The sequence below is a fragment of the Tympanuchus pallidicinctus genome, unplaced genomic scaffold (assembly GCF_026119805.1).
Source record: "Tympanuchus pallidicinctus isolate F22 unplaced genomic scaffold, pur_lepc_1.0 scaffold16, whole genome shotgun sequence".
In the NCBI taxonomy this organism is placed as follows: Eukaryota; Metazoa; Chordata; class Aves; order Galliformes; family Phasianidae; genus Tympanuchus; species Tympanuchus pallidicinctus.
In genome coordinates this window covers 18,585,250-18,601,228 of record NW_026294679.1, presented here as the reverse complement: position 1 = coordinate 18,601,228, position 15,979 = coordinate 18,585,250, and the positions used below count along the sequence as shown (strand labels likewise).

Below are 15,979 nucleotides of genomic sequence, written 5' to 3'. Positions count from 1 at the left end.
TGAAATTTCTAACAGCTCCTGGGGTACCCAAGGCTGATGGCAGGCAGTCATGGGCTTGGCGACCTGCTGGGCTGCTACAAAGCAAGGTCTATGTGGCTTTGAGATTGGGACATGGAATGCAATTGTTCCCAGTGGGGGATAATAGAGCAAGACGAGCTGCTATAACAAATAGCGGAGTGTGCATGGGTGGTGGAACCACTGGCTACGTGGCACTTTTCTGCCTCCAAGTTTAAATTTCAAGGTTGGTGTTTTCTGGGGAGAAATATATTGGTGCCATTTCTGCAGTGTGGCTGCAGGCTGCTCTGTGGTGGCTTTGTTGTCATCAACAGGGGCACAAAGGCCTGCTGGGGGCTGGAGAATTGCACCTTGTTTTGCTTGCAAGTGAAAGAGTAGGGAGAATTTTATGGCCTAAGGACTGTGCAGTTTTACAAAAGCCTGAAGATTGTTTTCCAGCTTTCTAGCAACGCTGCCTTCTTGCTGATTGCAGATTCAGAAGGAGATTCAAGGCTGTAAAATAAAAGTATGGCACCACCAGCGTGTTGTCTGCTATAGTGATGTCCTTAAGCTTTTCATGACTACTCTCACTTCCAAACATACAGCAGAGACAGGAAGCATGTTCAGCCAGGGCGTTAAAATATGCATATGAAAAGACATTTCAACAATTCAGTGAGAAAGCTACTTTTAATGAAGTAAAGCACAAACCCCTGCACAAGGACCTCATGAGCAGGCAGTGGCCATACAGAATGTACCCCAGAGTCGTCCCCAGGGAGAGCAGTATATGAATTTGGAAATGGCCAGAAGTTGTTCTATGAGTAATGGGGTGGTTCTCTGCAGGTATTTGGATTTATCTGTCAAAGATGAGGACTCTCTAGCTTTCCAGCTTTATTCCTAAGTTCCTTTACTATTCTGTGTTCCTGCTAAAGGCACAGCTTTGTCTGTTTGGACTTCTCCACATTAATCTTTCAGTGTTGAAAACAGAGGGAAAGTACGACACTGCTTTCAGCTGGTTATTAAGTTCAATTACCAATAATGAGCAGCCTGTCACACATACAGGTAGGGCCAAAACCTGTGCTGGGGAATGAATGGGGTGAGCTCTGCCCGTCAGACAGCCCTGGTTCCTCCTCTCTGGATATGGTGCTTCTTGGCTGCTGTGTGCCCTACTCTGCCATACACAAGAGCACCAAACAGGCAACAAATCCTCCCCCTGTTTTTTTCCCCCTTGAGGAGAAGTAGGACATAACTCAATACTTTCCCAAAGCCGAGTCCTTTTCTGCCTTCACCCACCGCTGCTGGTTCACAGGGAGCCCAGCTGGAGTGCTGGCAGTCTCATCTTTGCCCACAAACTCCTGCCAGGGCTCTGTGGGCAGGGAGGCACAGGGAAAACACTTTTGAAGCTTTTTGAGTTCATCCAGCCATATGGGGATCCTGCTCTGCTCTGGGACAGGTGGCCCTGTGAGTCCACCAGGCCTCACTTGCAGGCACCTTGGGACTTCAAATGAATGTGTTTGCCAGGGTCAGACTGGGCTGGGGACAGGCAGATGTGAAGGAGCACAGCAGGATTTGCAAGCAGCTCATAAGGTAGTGCTGATCAGTCCCGGTGCTTTGTATGCAGGAGGGTCCTGGTGTCCCTTCCATGTCAGCATCCCAACAGGAGAGCCTATCCTCAGCCCACAGCTACCACATCAGCACCTCAGCTGGTTTTTCCAGTCTGGGAAGGTGATGGCATCAAATTGTGTCAACAAAATTTGGCTAATAAGGGGGAACCGTCTCCCTCTGCAGGCAAGTGTGAAATCACAGCAACTGTGGGAGGAAAGCGTCCAGGATGGCTCCTTGAAGGCTCCAAGATTTTGACTCATCCCATCATTAAATGGCAGTGAGCAATGAGCAAGAGATGAGGGAGTTTCCTTGTACCTGTGTGCCAGCAAACCTTCCCTTTGGCTGGTGCATGAGCCTGGTCCAGCCCAGCCACAGCCACTTGCTCACCAAGGGCAGGATCTGCCTGTGGGCCCCTCCCTGGTTGTCCCTATGCCCTTCATTGATCCTCTTGAGGATACGGCAATGCTTCCCTTTTCTTCCCCATTACAGTTATTTACGGCTATCTTATCCACCACAATAAGTTCTCCTCCAGGATCACCGACTCCCACAGCACAGAGGGCAGAGTTCTCCTCCTTTCAATCAATTTGTGGCTCTTTCTGTGCCCGTCTGGCCAGGCCTGGGAAGCATCTGTGCAAGCAGCAGGTGTGGGTGTGTGGAGGAGAATGGCCCAGGGAGAGTGGGACACTGAGAAGCACCGAGCTGTGTTCCCCAGCCTGGAGTGATGCACTGAGCCCATGCTCTGTGGGTGTCTGCTCCTAGCAGTGCCGGTCTGAGGATCAAGAACATAGGGGGTGCTGCATGGCAGGGCTTGCTCACCTTCAGCAGCACTCCTGGAGCCTGTAGGCAGCCTGTGGGAGGCTCTCACATCAGCACTGAGTTCCCAAACGTAATTCATTTGAGGAGGGAAGTTTCTGTGGAGGTTCCAGCTGGATTTCAGTGGTGGGACTAATTGGCTGTGCCATAGGGACTGGGTGCTTTAGGCCAAGGCGGTATAGCTCATCTCAGCTATGTCCCCATGATGTCAGCTCCAAAATGAAGTGCTGCGCTCCCCAGCAGTGCCATCCCTCACTGTGCACAGAAGACAGGCCAGGGTGGCGAGGGAGGCACGGAGCCAACACCAGCCCTGACAGAATGGAACACAGAGGCAAGCTGCCAGCAACAGGCATGGAGGCATGGGGTTTCTCCTCAGCAGACACGCAGCAACTGCATACTGGGGGTTTCCAAGCCTGAAGCCAAGCAATGGTGTGATACAGAAACATCATGCTCCCTTCTGAATGAAGGAAGGAACTGCGCTCTAATAGCTACAAAGGTTTTGCTCCTTGTTCTTTCTAACTTTGTCCCTCCTTCCATTCCCCCTCCTTCTCCTCTCAGTGGCCTCTTCAAACCAGCTGCCAGGTTTGTCTGAGCTGAAGCAAATTCCTGGGAAGCCCCTTTGTATGGCTGCTGAGTAATAGGCACAAACATTACTTAGGTTGTGGATTTAGCTGTTTGGCTATCTGGGTATTTAGTTTCAGAATAATAAAGAAAAGCAATTAGTCTTTGTTATCCCTAAAACATCAGAATCAGGCTGCTCTTATGCTTCCCACCATCCAGCTGAATCTGCTTACCAATCACGCTACTCCACTGCTGCTTTTAGAGATTTCAGGTGGGGTGCAGCTGGGTTGTTCCCTTCTTGGCTTCTTGCAAGTAGTCTTAGCAATAGTAGTTACAACTGTGTGGTGATCCTCTGGAGGAAAAATTTGGAATTATTATTTAATAGAAGGCTTATTTATTATTTAATAGAAATAGAATTGGAATAGTGCTGCTGCTGTCTAATCCCTGTCTCCTTCTGTAAGGTAGGCTGTTACAAGACTGAAGTATGTTCTGATGTGAAGATCACTAACACTCAATAGAAGATTTGCAGTGTAGAGATTGCTTCTGTTACTGGAAGTCCTGGAAAACCAGAGTGACGCTTCTCAGCTGTGTAGATGTAATTGTGCCCAAGGTGGTGTGTGGAATCAATTAACAGTAGTTTAAAGAAAACAAGGTGGCTTTTTTGTATGTATCAAATCAGAGAACAAGAAGCTTGAAGGAGTGGGGAAAAGCAAAGCCTTGGTGGATATGTAATCTTAATGGGTATGTATCTAATGTCCATTGTTTGAAAAGTGAATGAAGAATTGAAAAAAGATTGGTGAGCTTTTGTTGAAAGCACTACAGATTAAACTGTGCCTCTCATGAAAACATGAGTTGGGTGAAGTCTTCAGCTGGAGTTCTGCTTCAGAGAACTTTGTGCCATGCTCTAGGAGGCACAGTCTCAGTTCAAGCAGGAGCAGCGCAAGATTTGGGGTTCTAGCCAGGGAAATGCCTAGATGGAGAAGTAGAGAGGGGCTGGCAGGGCTGTGGGCTACATCTGGCTGTGTAAGTGACACAGAGGAATACTCTGAGCTCTGCCAAAGAGAAGGTTTTGTGTTTAGTCTTTGAGAATGCAAGGCATACACTGTAAACAATATAGGCAGCATGTGACAAGGAGGTTTGGTTAATTAACCTGTCATTGTGATGTAGTTCATTTTAATCTTTTCATCCAGAACACGCTCAGTGCTTTAAACAAAAACTGAACGTCAAGTCTTTCTATTGAGCAGTTCACAAAACACAACTGATGCACTCCTGAATTCCTTCCACTCAGCCTCTGTTCTGAGAGTTCTGCAATAAAGGTGCAGCTGATCAGGTTGCTTAAAGCATGCTAACAGTCTTGATCAAGAGTCCTTCAACAGGAATTTTGGCTCACAAGCTTGCCCCGTTTTTAAGGCAGTCAGACCTACCTGATGTCCTCCCTCCTTTGAATTTCCAGCTGTGAAAACTTGACAGTGATGAATTAAACTGACCAACTTTCTGGGAATCTGAAGTTCTGTGGATTCTGAATATGCATTCAGCTGTTGTTTCCAGAATTAAGTTTAAAAGCACAGCAACTCCAGGCAAAAGCTCACTGGCTCACTCACTTCACTTTTTTTACTCTATTTACAAGTGCCACCAGACTACTAGCAGGTTTTAAGAGAAAGTAACATGGATGGTAACCGCTGCCGTGCCACTAGGAGGAGCACTCCGTTGAGATGATTTTCAGAGTCAGTGTTTCTTGAGGGATTTGCAACCCATAACCTTTAATTCGAAGCAGAGAAGCTGCTCTGATGGCATTTGTGCAGAGAGGGACTGCAGATAATGGCATCTTTAGGTTAAGCGACATCACCATTACTCTTGTGTTTAACCCTTGGGAGATTAGCTATCCTTGACATTAATTTTGGAGTGCTCTGCAGTGGTAGGAGTAACTTGGTCAGGGAATAAGAAATAACTTGGAGCACTTGTAAGGACTCCAAAGGGTGCCTTCTGCTGAACCTTCTCCTCCCGTTCTGTGGATCTGCATTGTTCTGTCCTGCCAGGGAAGCACTCTTGCATGGCAGGAGGAGGAAGTCCAGCCTAGCACGTTTCCCACCACAGTTTTTTGGAGAACACCTGTATCAAGGAGGCAACACTTGGCTAGTTCTCTGCAAAACTGTTCTCAGACCTCCAACCTTTGTTGTTATTGTGCACATCCTTCAGAAGGGCCATGCTAAAACGCAGTGAGGGTCACATACAGATCTACTTGATACAGTAGCATGTTGCCATGAGAAGGAGACCTTTAGGCTGAACTGCGGCTCGTCGTGTCTGCTGGTCAGCACTGTGCAGGGAGCTGCAAGGGAGGACTACTTCCTCTGTTGCTGTGCAGAAGCTGTATGAGCCTCCCACTGCATCAGTGTGCATCCCAAGTGCCCATTCGGGTGACTTGTGAGGAAATGCCACTAGAAAGAGAGTGGAGAAGCAGGGCAGAGAGGGTCTGCTTGTGGGGAGCGGGGATCCTCTTCTCTCCTGGGGTCTGAGGTCCCTGCTGCTCCCAGGGCAGAAGAGCTCAGGAAGGACCAGCCTTCTACCTGCTCCTGCTTGCCGTGCCTCCCTGTGCATTTCTGGTCTTTTGCTCCCCTCTAACGGCCAAAGAGGATCTTGCTGCAGACGATGCTCTCATGGGCTCTGGTGCTCGAATACCTGCGTGCTAGATCGGAGCTGCAGGTGGACTCATTTCATATCAGCACTGTAGGATTATGTGGGCATCAGTGAATGTTAGCCTTGCTCTCAGGGTGATTCCTCCAGCATCTTCTGTCACTGTGGCCTGTGGAAAGACAGTAGGACCAAACTGATGATGGAAAGAAATTAGATTAGAGGGAGTTTCAGGAATCAATTCTCAGTGTTTTCTGTCAGTGACAGCATGCAGTGCATGCTGTGATTTGATGTGCTTTGCATTCACTTTGCCTTCCTGGAACATTTACAAGGGAGCTAGATGCTGGTTTACTCCAAAATGTGGCGTCTTCGGAGATCTGTATGATATATATAATTTTTGTTCACCTTGGATTTTGTTCACCTTGTTCAACATGGATTTAATCTGTAAAGATGAAATAATAATTTAAGTCCAGAACCTGAGAATTTTTCACAACCAAGTGCAAAGCTATAACATATAGTTACTCCTAATATTACAACCAAGTGCAAAGCTATAACATATAGTTACTTATAATGGTCCTCACTGCATGTTTCTTCCCTGTGAACTTGGAACAAATCTGTATTTACTGAAAATCCTACTGAATTGTTCTACTGAATATTTTGTCAGGACCATACATGAGTCCGAAGTTTTTATTTGCTGGCTTTGGTGAAGGGTGTTTGGAAGACATGACTGTGTCAGCCTCCTCCATTGTTTCTTGGCTTTCTGAGCAGTTTTGTCCCAGTGGAACCATGCTCCTTAACAGGGCACACAGTATGCAGCTCAAGATGCTTTTCTAACAGATGGGAGGAACTAGACAAGGAAGACTGGCTGCAGGAGTAGTACTGAGAACCTGGGAAGCTGTGGCACCAACATACTGCTTTCTAGGAGCTGGGACAATGGCACAAGGCAATTAAATCTGTTGGGTTGAGACTATTTCCAGCAATAAGTACTAATATCCAGTCCTGCTACTCTTATGCAAGTAATTTTATTGCTGGTTTTAATCCTTGGCAGAAAGCAGAAGCGTTGGTTATTTGGAGCGTTGGTTATATTATATCTCTGGCTCTTAGCTGAATTTTATGGTACTATTTTATGGTATGTTCCATAAAAACCTCAAGTGTTTGCACCTTGAATGTAATTTCACAATATGTTTGGGACTACCTAGACTTCAGCAAAGACTTTGACTCTGTTTCCCACAGTATTCCTGGAGAAGTGGGTGTTCCCATGGTTTGGTCAGGTAAAAAACTGACTGGAAAGCCAGACCCAGATTGTGGTATTGAATGGAATTAAATCCAGCTGGCAACCAGTCACAAGAGGTGGTCCCCAAGTGTCAGTACTGGGGCCAGCCCTGTTTAATATTTTTATTGATGATCTGGACAAGGGGATTGAGTGTACCTTCAGTAAGTTTGCAGATGACACCAAGTTGGGGGGATGTGTCCCTCTGCCTGGGAGTAGGAAGGCCCTATGGAGGGATTTGGATAGGCTGGATCAATGGGCTGAGGCCAGTCGTATGAGCAAGACCAAGTGCTGTGCACTGCACTTCGCTCACAGCAATCTTATGTGAAGCTACAGGGGAGGGGCAGAGTGGCTGTCAAGCTGCTCAGAGGAAAAGAGTGCTACTTGGAAGTGCTAATTGACAGCTGGCTGAACATGAGCCAACAGTGTGCCTAGGTGGCCATCTTGGCAGCCTGTCTTGTAACAGAAAGAGTGTAGGTGATCATACCCTGTACTCAGCTCTGGTGAGGCCACACTTCAGGAACTCACTAAAAAGAAAGACACCGAGGCCCTGGAGCAGATTTAGAGAAGGGTATTGCAGAGGGAACTGCGATTGTTCAATCTGCATAAGAGGAGGCTCAGGGGAGACATTATCATACTCTATAGCTCCCTGAAAAGAGGTTGTGGTGAGGTGGGAGTCAGTCTCTACTCCCAGGTAACAGTGATAGGATGAGGGGGAATGGCCTCAAGTTGTGCCAGGGGATGTTCTGGTTGGATATTAAGAAAAAACTTCAGAAAGAGTGGTAATGTGCAGGAACAGGCTGCCCAGGGAAGTGGTGGAGTCACCATCCCCTGGGGCATTCAAGAAACTTGGAGATGTGGCACTGAGGGACGTGGTTAGTGGGCACTAGATGGACTAGATGATCTTCTCCGACCTTAATGATTTTATGGTTACTGAAACATACAAGAGGTCTGCACCTGGTAATGTTCCCTCTTCAGCTCAAAAGCAGGCTGCTTTAGAAACCACTGCATCACCCACACTCCACTAAAGATGGCTAAGATCACTGCTGCCAGAGGGAAAGGATGGCAACACCCAACCCAGGCAGCTTCTTGGAGTGACTCAAGTGGAGCAGGAAATGTAAGGGCTTGGGGGGTCTCTGGTACGGGCCCTGATTGCAGTGTGTTGATGCATGGTGTTCTCTGCTGTGTCCTTTCAGGTCAGGCAAGATGTTTCTTTTCTGTAACGTTGCTTTCTTCAGCAAATAAATAAAAATTGGTAGAATTTGACTGGAGCTGCTAAAGATTGGAGCGCAGAACAGCTGAGCAGAGAATTGCAGCTTGGTTCTGCCAAGGGCACAAAGAGGAGAAGGAAGGGAAGAGAACGTGGGATGAGGGGGATGAAACTCTGCAATGGTTGTTTTCCTCCACAGTATGGCAAAATCACTGCTAATCAGAAACCTGTAAGCTGACTTGAATAACCTAGAAGTCCTTTGGAAAGAGGGGAATAAGTCAGGATGGTGCAAAATGAAACGGGATTTTCATTCCTGTGCCAGACTCTTTCTGCCCAATAGAACAGAGAGCAAATCTCTCATCCAGACAAACGTTTCCTTCCTGTTAGAAGAAGCAGCTGTGCTGGTTTTTTTTGTTTTTGTTTTTCCTGCCAAAACCTTATTTTGAACCTTTCTGTAAAAAGACTGGCTTTTCTGCCCAGCTGTTCTCTACAAGTGTTACAGGCACCTCCCTGTTGAAGTAGGCTTGAAGCCTCTTAACAAAAGCCATTGTGGTTTGTGCCTTCTAAAGAAAGGCAGAATCTTTCCTACTACTTTATTTATGGAGCCTTGGTTGGAGGTGAAATTATTATCTTACCTTGGAGTTTTCAGGGAAGAAGGCGTTTGAACCAGGAAGGTGGTGCTTGGCTCTGGTCTACTGAGTCTTGATAAGTGGGCAGGTGGCATGTGGCTGGGACTCAGTGACCAGTGAGAAGCAAACCCCTCAACAGACCCACTTGTTGGCCTCCCTGATGCACAAGTTTCATATTTATATCTCCATGAGTTAGAAGAAGACCTGAGCCTCTTTTTAACTGAGCAAGTTTTCATAGATGCTTTGTTATCCAAAGTCCACTTCCAGGCATGGTAATGATGATCTCTTAATTGGGAAGCGACAGAAGGCAAGCAATTGTCACTAGGGCAGGAAAGAAGAGGAAGAGGTGGGGATAACAACAAAGAGGAAAAGAGTGCCTGTGTGTTAGAGTACAAGGTTGTCCAGGATGCTGGTTATCCAAGCACTGACCAAGTGTTGCTCTTTCCTGCTACTAGCTTTCCCCCACAACATGAGGTCATGAGCAGAAGCTGATGACAACAGCAGGGCAGAGAGCACTACATCCAATGCCCTGACCTTGCAGCACAGCAGCTAACTGCAGATTTAAAAACAGCAGCTCTTGAAAGCAAGAGAGAACTGATCATAAGGACTGATTTTGGCTGTGTTTCTGGACAGATAAATCCTGGATTGTTAGTTCTGTGGATGCAACAGATTGAAGTTTAGCAAGCCCTCTGTTGCACAGACGTAACCAGCCTTTACACCTGCTGAGCAAATGCTGAATCTTGGCAACCTAGCTTTTAAAATGATGTTTCAGTTTTCAGGCAACGCCCTGAGAAACCGTGAAGACTTTGAGCGTCTGGCAGAGAGAAGAGGGCTCAGGTGCCCTGGAGCTCCGTGTCTGTACGTGTTCGACTGCAAGTGCCACCAGCGGGGTGTGTGTATGGCACAGAGCTGAGCGCCTGGTGGCCACCCCAGTGACGGGCGTCCAGATGGAAGTCTCGGGTGTAACACAGGAGCCTGAAGGAGCGGCGTCTGGAGGCACAGCTAGGCGTGCTGTGTTCATTATGCCTACTAACCCCGAAACTTACCTGCATAGCGCAGGCCGGGGGCTGCCAGCAGCAGGTGCCCCGCTCCGCTCCGCTGAGCAGCCCCAGGCGACGACGGGCTGGCGGGGGCGGTCCCGGGGCGGTGCCTGGGTTCGGCTCGGTGCGGACAGCTGCGGGACCGTGCGGCGCGGTGCTGGGCTTTAACCCGTCGGCGCTGGAGGACATGGAGCAGAGCTTTAACGAGCGGGAGGCGATCAGGTGGATCGGGGAGAACTGGTGAGCGCTGGGTGCGATGCCGTAGGAACAGGGGCTGGGGCGCGTCTCGGCGGCCGTGCGGGGATGAGGCAGAGCAGCTGGGGCTGGCGGGGGAGGGCTGGAAGGAGAAAGTGGAAATTATGGCCCGAAACTATTGGGAAAAGGGGCTGCGGGTCCTGACCTGCGTTGGAAGATGCCCCTATCTGACCGAGCTGCGGTGTGAGAATGAAAAACATCTGCTAGTGCAAGTGTTTGCAGTGAGTCTGAATCCCTAACCTGCAGCAAAATGCTGCTGTCGAATAATTCGGTGCCTGCACTCTCAGCCTGAATAGCCAAGCTTGTTCCTCAAGAATATCCCCAGTGGCTTGATGTCGTAAACATTATTCGATGGGCAATTGCTCTGCTGGATTCAAAGCAGATGTTGAAGAGTAGCCTCCTCTTCTTATATGGAGCTCTTGCTTAAACTAATTCTTCCTGTTTGGAGAATTCGCTTTACCCACTTATGCATTCACTCAGAAGTCAGCTGAACAATAAAGAAATACATCAAGCTCAGTTACATCTCGTTCTGAAATTTTTCTGCCTTTTGAAGAGCAAGGGGCAGATCTCACTTGCTTTTCTCACTGCTGCCCACAGTTTTCTTGTCCTCATAATATCTTTAATAGATGCACCTCCTCAGTGTTTCCTGTTCACTGCAGGAGAAACCCCTACAAGTCGCCTTCTTTCTTCCAGTGTGTAACTGGTTTGCTGTACTTTCCTCAGAACCTGTCCACATTTCACTCTGGTTTCCTACTGCTTTTCACTTTCTGGAGCAAAGGGATGGCTCTTACCTAAACGAATTTGCAGCAAGAAGGTGGCTTTGCATTTACTCGAGGTGTTCTCAGCTTAACTCTCTGTGACTACAAACAGTAATCGCTACCTTCTTTGTAGCAACGTTTGGCTCTTGTGCAATTTTGTATTTCGGAGACGACAGCCTGTTTGGTTCCCGAGCTCCAGGAGAAAAGGGAGTTGTTCTCAGCCAGAGGAAGCCTTTCTGACTTCTTTTTTCGCTTTTACACGCGGTGACTCCCAGCCACGAGGAGCCCGGTGCAGCTGCGGCTCGAGGGGAGACCTGGCGGGGCTGGGAGCCAGTCTCTTCTCCATGTGTTGTTACGGCGGCACTTGGCCCTGGGGGACGGCACACCGAGTGTCTGAGGGGACAGGCTGGCGTGTAGCGAGCAGGGGAAGCCGGTAGGGGACAGTCCCGGACCTGTAGTGAGGGGGGCTGGGGACCTCAGCAAGTCGCCGGCTGCATCTGTGGCGCTGCTGCGTGGAGGATGGCTCGCCAGCGGCTCTGCTGGCTGGGGCTGGGCTCCTGAGCCCGCGGGCAGGAGTTTGTTAGCACTGAGACCACCGGAGCACGGGCTGGAAGGGCAGGGCGGCAGCCCGGGCCCCTTCACCGGAGCCCCTCGGTGCTGACACACTGCTGGGATTGAAGTCAGGTCACAGCAGCTTGCTTAAACAGCCGTTTATGCTCCAGTAGCGCCTGAGGTCAAACCAGGTGGTGCTTTGCTCTTCATCCTTGCCCCAGTGTAACAATTGCAGGATTAGCTCCCGCAGATGTGCCCCAGCTCTTTGCTAAGGACTAGCTTTTAAAGACGCTTGATTACGTAATGGCTCCTGGAATAGTTGCAAATCTCTTTTGCCCTCCTGCACTTTCTTGGCAAGCAGCTAGGAGGTGGAGCAGGGCTCTCTGCAGTGCTTGGGGTCGCCTGCTCAGAGAGCTCCGTTGCGGTGAGCTCAGCAAAGTGGCGGAAGGAACACTCATCCCAGAGCACCGGGCTGCCGAATCTGCTCCTGCAGAGCAGTCGAGGGCTTGGTTTTGTACTGGGCCATCGGAATCTGCGGCTCACCCTGTGTGTGAGAGCTGTGCTGTTAGGGCCGTGTTTCAGCTCCAGGTCCTCTGCTCTGTTTGGTTCTCTTCCCACCGCTTTCTCATCCCACTGCACGGTGGAGCCCGTAGGGGGACAGTCCTGCTCAGCCTGCGCACTGCAGCTGGTTCCTTTGCACAGTGCACAGGTGCACAAAGCAACAAAACACATCAACCTGTCTGCTCGGGATCCTGCTTGCAGGTTGTCATGTCCTTGTCCCACAGGGGCCTGCTTGCTGGAGCAGCTCCTGCTCTCACCTGTGATCCCAGAATTCCTCCTCGCTCACTGCCAGGAGAAGCTTCCTGTGACCAAACCCAACACTTGCACAAGAATGGGCGATGTTTTATTCTTTTATTTTTTGTTGAGAACTCTGCTGGGGCCACAGAACTCCACTGCAAAGAGGAACTCAGCCTGGCTCTTTCCCTAACTGCTCTTTCTCTTCTTGCAGGTATAACACCTTCCTTTTTTCTGTAGCTTATGTGATTCTGATCTTTGGAGTCCAGTATTTAATGAAGGACAGGAGAGGCTACAATCTGCGCATGCCGCTGGCCCTCTGGTCCCTGGGGCTGGCCTTATTCAGGTAAGAACTCTCAGCCTGGCACTACTTGACAAGTTGTAGCTCTGGTTTGTTTATTTATTTTATTTTGCCATGCAAGATGTAATGATCAGTCTAGAATACTTGGTTTTAAACAGTCCAGTCTTTTGGTACTGGTTTCCTACAGAGACCACGAGAAAGCCACAGTCTGTGCTCTGTGACTAAGTAGACTTCACATTGCCAACGTTGCCCTCATCTCCACATGTCTTCAGCCTGGTGAGGGAGCATTGAGCAAGCCTCCTGCCTTGCTAGGCCCTGGCTGTAGAGGAGCACCTCTGCCTTCGAGCACAAATTGGCTTGGAATGACTGATCACGGTCTGTTTGGAGCTGTCGTGAAATGTACAAACTGATAGCAAAGAAGCCTTCTGAGGGTGAACTGGACACAGCTTTCAGATCTCCTTTGGTTTTCTTGCAGCGCCATTGGGGCCCATCGCACCTGGAAGCACATGGTCTTCATGCTGACTACTGTGGGATTTAAACAGTCAGTGTGCAATCAACTCTTTTATGTCGACCCCATCTGCAAGCTATGGGTCTATTTATTTATACTGAGCAAAGTCCTGGAACTGGGTGAGTCTGAAATCTCTCCTTTTGCAACATATTCAGAACTCCTTTGCTTTTATGAGCAGGCTTTTCTTCACAGGACTCTGTCAGAGAACAGGACTGTTTTGCCTTGCACGTCACTCACTCTTCTTGCTTCCTGTTTCTCAATCTAGATGATGTGTAGTCTTTCTGCAGGGGTACAGCCTGATGTTCTTACACTGGTTTCACCTTCTCAAGCCAATAGGCTGTTCTGCAATGGGAAGACAGCAGCAGATAGGGGAGTGCTGGGACACATGTGCAGCCCCATGGGGTTTTTTTGCATCAAACCTGCAAGAGCTTTCTTTCCTAGAGCAGGAGCCTGTTGAAGTGTTTGTGGCAACGCTTCCATTGGCAAGCGTCAAGTCTGTTAGGAGCAGAAGTGCTGGCAGAAACACAAAGAGGGGTTGAAACTGTCAGTAGGAAGTTTATCCCCTGTGAACAGCAGGTGCCTATATGGGCAAATTTGACATGAAGCTAGTGTTGGTGGGCTCAAGCCAGGTAATAACTTTAGCATTACAGCTCTCTCATTCTGTTTCACCTGGAGGCTTGCATAACTTCTGTGATTTGCCTGACTGATGATGCACCTCTCCTCCAACCAAGGTGACACCGTGTTCATTGTTCTCCGGAAACAGAAGCTCATATTCCTCCACTGGTACCACCACATTCTCACGCTCATCTATTCCTGGTACTGCTACAAGGAGATGTTGTCAGGTGGCGGCTGGTTCATCACCCTAAACCTCACCATCCATACTGTCATGTACTCCTACTACACCGTGCGAGCAGCGGGCTTCCGGTTACCCCGCTGGATTGCCATGGCAATCACCTTTTCACAGATTCTGCAGATGGCAGTAGGTGTAATATTGTGCATCTTGCTCATCTTCTGGAAGGAGGATGAGGTCTGCCTTTGCAGTTGGCCTAGCATTTCCTTTTCATTGCTAATGTACCTTAGTTATTTGGTGCTCTTCTGTAAGTTCTTCTCCAAGTCTTACCTGACAAGTACTCAGAAATTGAAGGGAGAATAAAACTGGGGAGGGAGCAGGTGGAGGCTGGGAGGCAGGTGAGGGAAAGGGGAACTATTCATTTCTGGGTTGAGCTCAGGTACCCGATGGGATGGGGGGTGGTGAAGGTCCCTGTGGATGAAAGCCTTCAGGTTAACTCGTGCATTGGCCTTTGGCATGTTTCCCTCCCAATGGGGACTTGCCAAAGTGAGGCATAGGTTGCCATGTGCAGTGCAAGGAAGAGGGAGGCAGAACTGGAGACTCCTTTGGTCCAGCTCCTGGCCCATATGATGCTGCCTAGTTTTGGGCTCACTCTGTCAGAGGGGGAAGGAACCATGCTCTAGCTCATCTGCTGTTCTTCTTGGTTCTGCTGGCGATGAAGACCCCTCTCTGCTAATACAAGGAAAGCAATGAGTGGCTGCAAGTCTTCTCTCCACAACTGTTTGCAGAGCACAGAATGTACAGCTGAGAAGTAACACAGACCTCTGAGCTGAGCCCAGGCATTTAGCCTTACCCAATCTGCCATAAAAGCTTGGCATGCTGACACAGGTTCAAACATCACCTCCCATAAGGCTACACCTAGAGTCACACAATGAATCACTTGAATGTTAGTGGTTATTACCATGAGAGTGCTGAGCAGGCTGACTGGGACAGCTGCTGCCTGGGCTCTGAGTAAGACCAGGTGTTGCTGCGGGCCCTGCCAAGGGCCAGACCCATGGGTGGGAGGCAGAAGGGTCTGAGAACTCCTCTCTGGGTGCATTGGAAATGGCAATGGTGATGCCTGAAAATGACTAAAATAAATGCTGTTGTGTGTGGGTTTGTTTATTTGATGCCTTTGTTCTGAGTGGTGTGGGAAGCACTAATTTGTCCCTGCGTCCTGCTTGCTCAGCCACAGCACAGCACCACAGGCTCTGTCTCTCCGTGGGGTGTTTCCACCACTGCCTGCAGCTCCCCAGATCCCTCCCCACGTTGAGGCCCTCTGTCCCTGCACACAGCTGCCCTCGCCATGGAAGGGCTCTAGCAGAGGCGAGCCTTGGCTGGCTTGTGGCAGCAGCACGTCTCACACCTGGCTCAGCAGGCACAGAGACACCCAGAGTGTTCCATTTGCACTGCAAAAAGAGCAAAGAGGAGATGAGTAGCACAAGCGTACAGAGCCCGGACAAAGTAATCTGCTTTGCTCCCATGGCAGGTAAGGACGTGGGGAAGGAGAGCCCTGGCTGCCACTGAAGTGGATTTTTTAAGGCTTCTGATGCTGTGTCACATTCTACACTCTCGAGAGAGCTTTAAAACATGATGTAGGTGGGATGTTGGGTGGGGGCAAAGCCATTGGGTATCTTTACTCAGAGAGTTATCTGTGGTTCACTGCTGAAAGGAAGAGTTATGATGAGTGAATTTCAGGGACATCTGTCCTGAGTCTGGTTTTGTTCAACTCTTCCATCAACAATTTGGATGGAGGAGAACACGTGCATGCTGTATCTGCAGACTGGGAAGTGTCCAGTGACAGCCTGTAGAATGAGCAGGAGCCTGCTAGAATTTGCCTGCTTGGGCAGGAGCACCAGAGACACAGCTAGGGAAGTGCTGAGGGGCTGAGCACCAGATCTCAGCTGTAGCAGGAAGGCAAGTAGCATCCAGAAGGCGCAAGATCCCTCCTAGGGCTCACTGCTGCCAATTTGATCACTTTGTTATTTGTTTTTGACCATTGTGATGTCTGCAAATTTTATGGTTTTTTTTTTATTTTGTTTTTTTTTTTTCCCCCAGGATGCATTTGTTATTTGGTGCCACTGTACAAAGCACTCTCAGCTCAGAGTTGGCGTATGGCTGCTGCTGGGTCTGGGCAATGTGTGGTGCTTCACTCTGACTGCACCAGAGGTGATTCTGGCTGTGCTATATTTCCACCTGCACTCAAGTCAGTGTGGTGGTGAGGGGGGTGCTGA

At 49.1% G+C, this 15,979-nt stretch overlaps 1 protein-coding gene across 2 annotated transcripts; it reads left to right on the top strand.

The window, feature by feature from the left end:
* Positions 1–3,273: 3,273 nt before the first annotated feature.
* Positions 3,274–14,872, top strand: ELOVL3 (ELOVL fatty acid elongase 3). 2 transcript variants are annotated; one of them, XM_052677203.1, is made up of 4 exons: positions 3,274–3,431; positions 12,322–12,453; positions 12,884–13,035; positions 13,648–14,872. In XM_052677203.1, the coding sequence occupies exons 2-4, from the start codon at positions 12,383–12,385 to the stop codon at positions 14,067–14,069; spliced, it is 645 nt and encodes a 214-aa protein (XP_052533163.1). In that variant the 5' UTR covers positions 3,274–3,431; positions 12,322–12,382; the 3' UTR covers positions 14,070–14,872. The 2 variants fall into 2 exon arrangements, with proteins under 2 accessions (XP_052533163.1, XP_052533162.1); XM_052677202.1 differs by lacking the exon at positions 3,274–3,431 and adding an exon at positions 9,890–9,987.
* Positions 14,873–15,979: the final 1,107 nt, after the last annotated feature.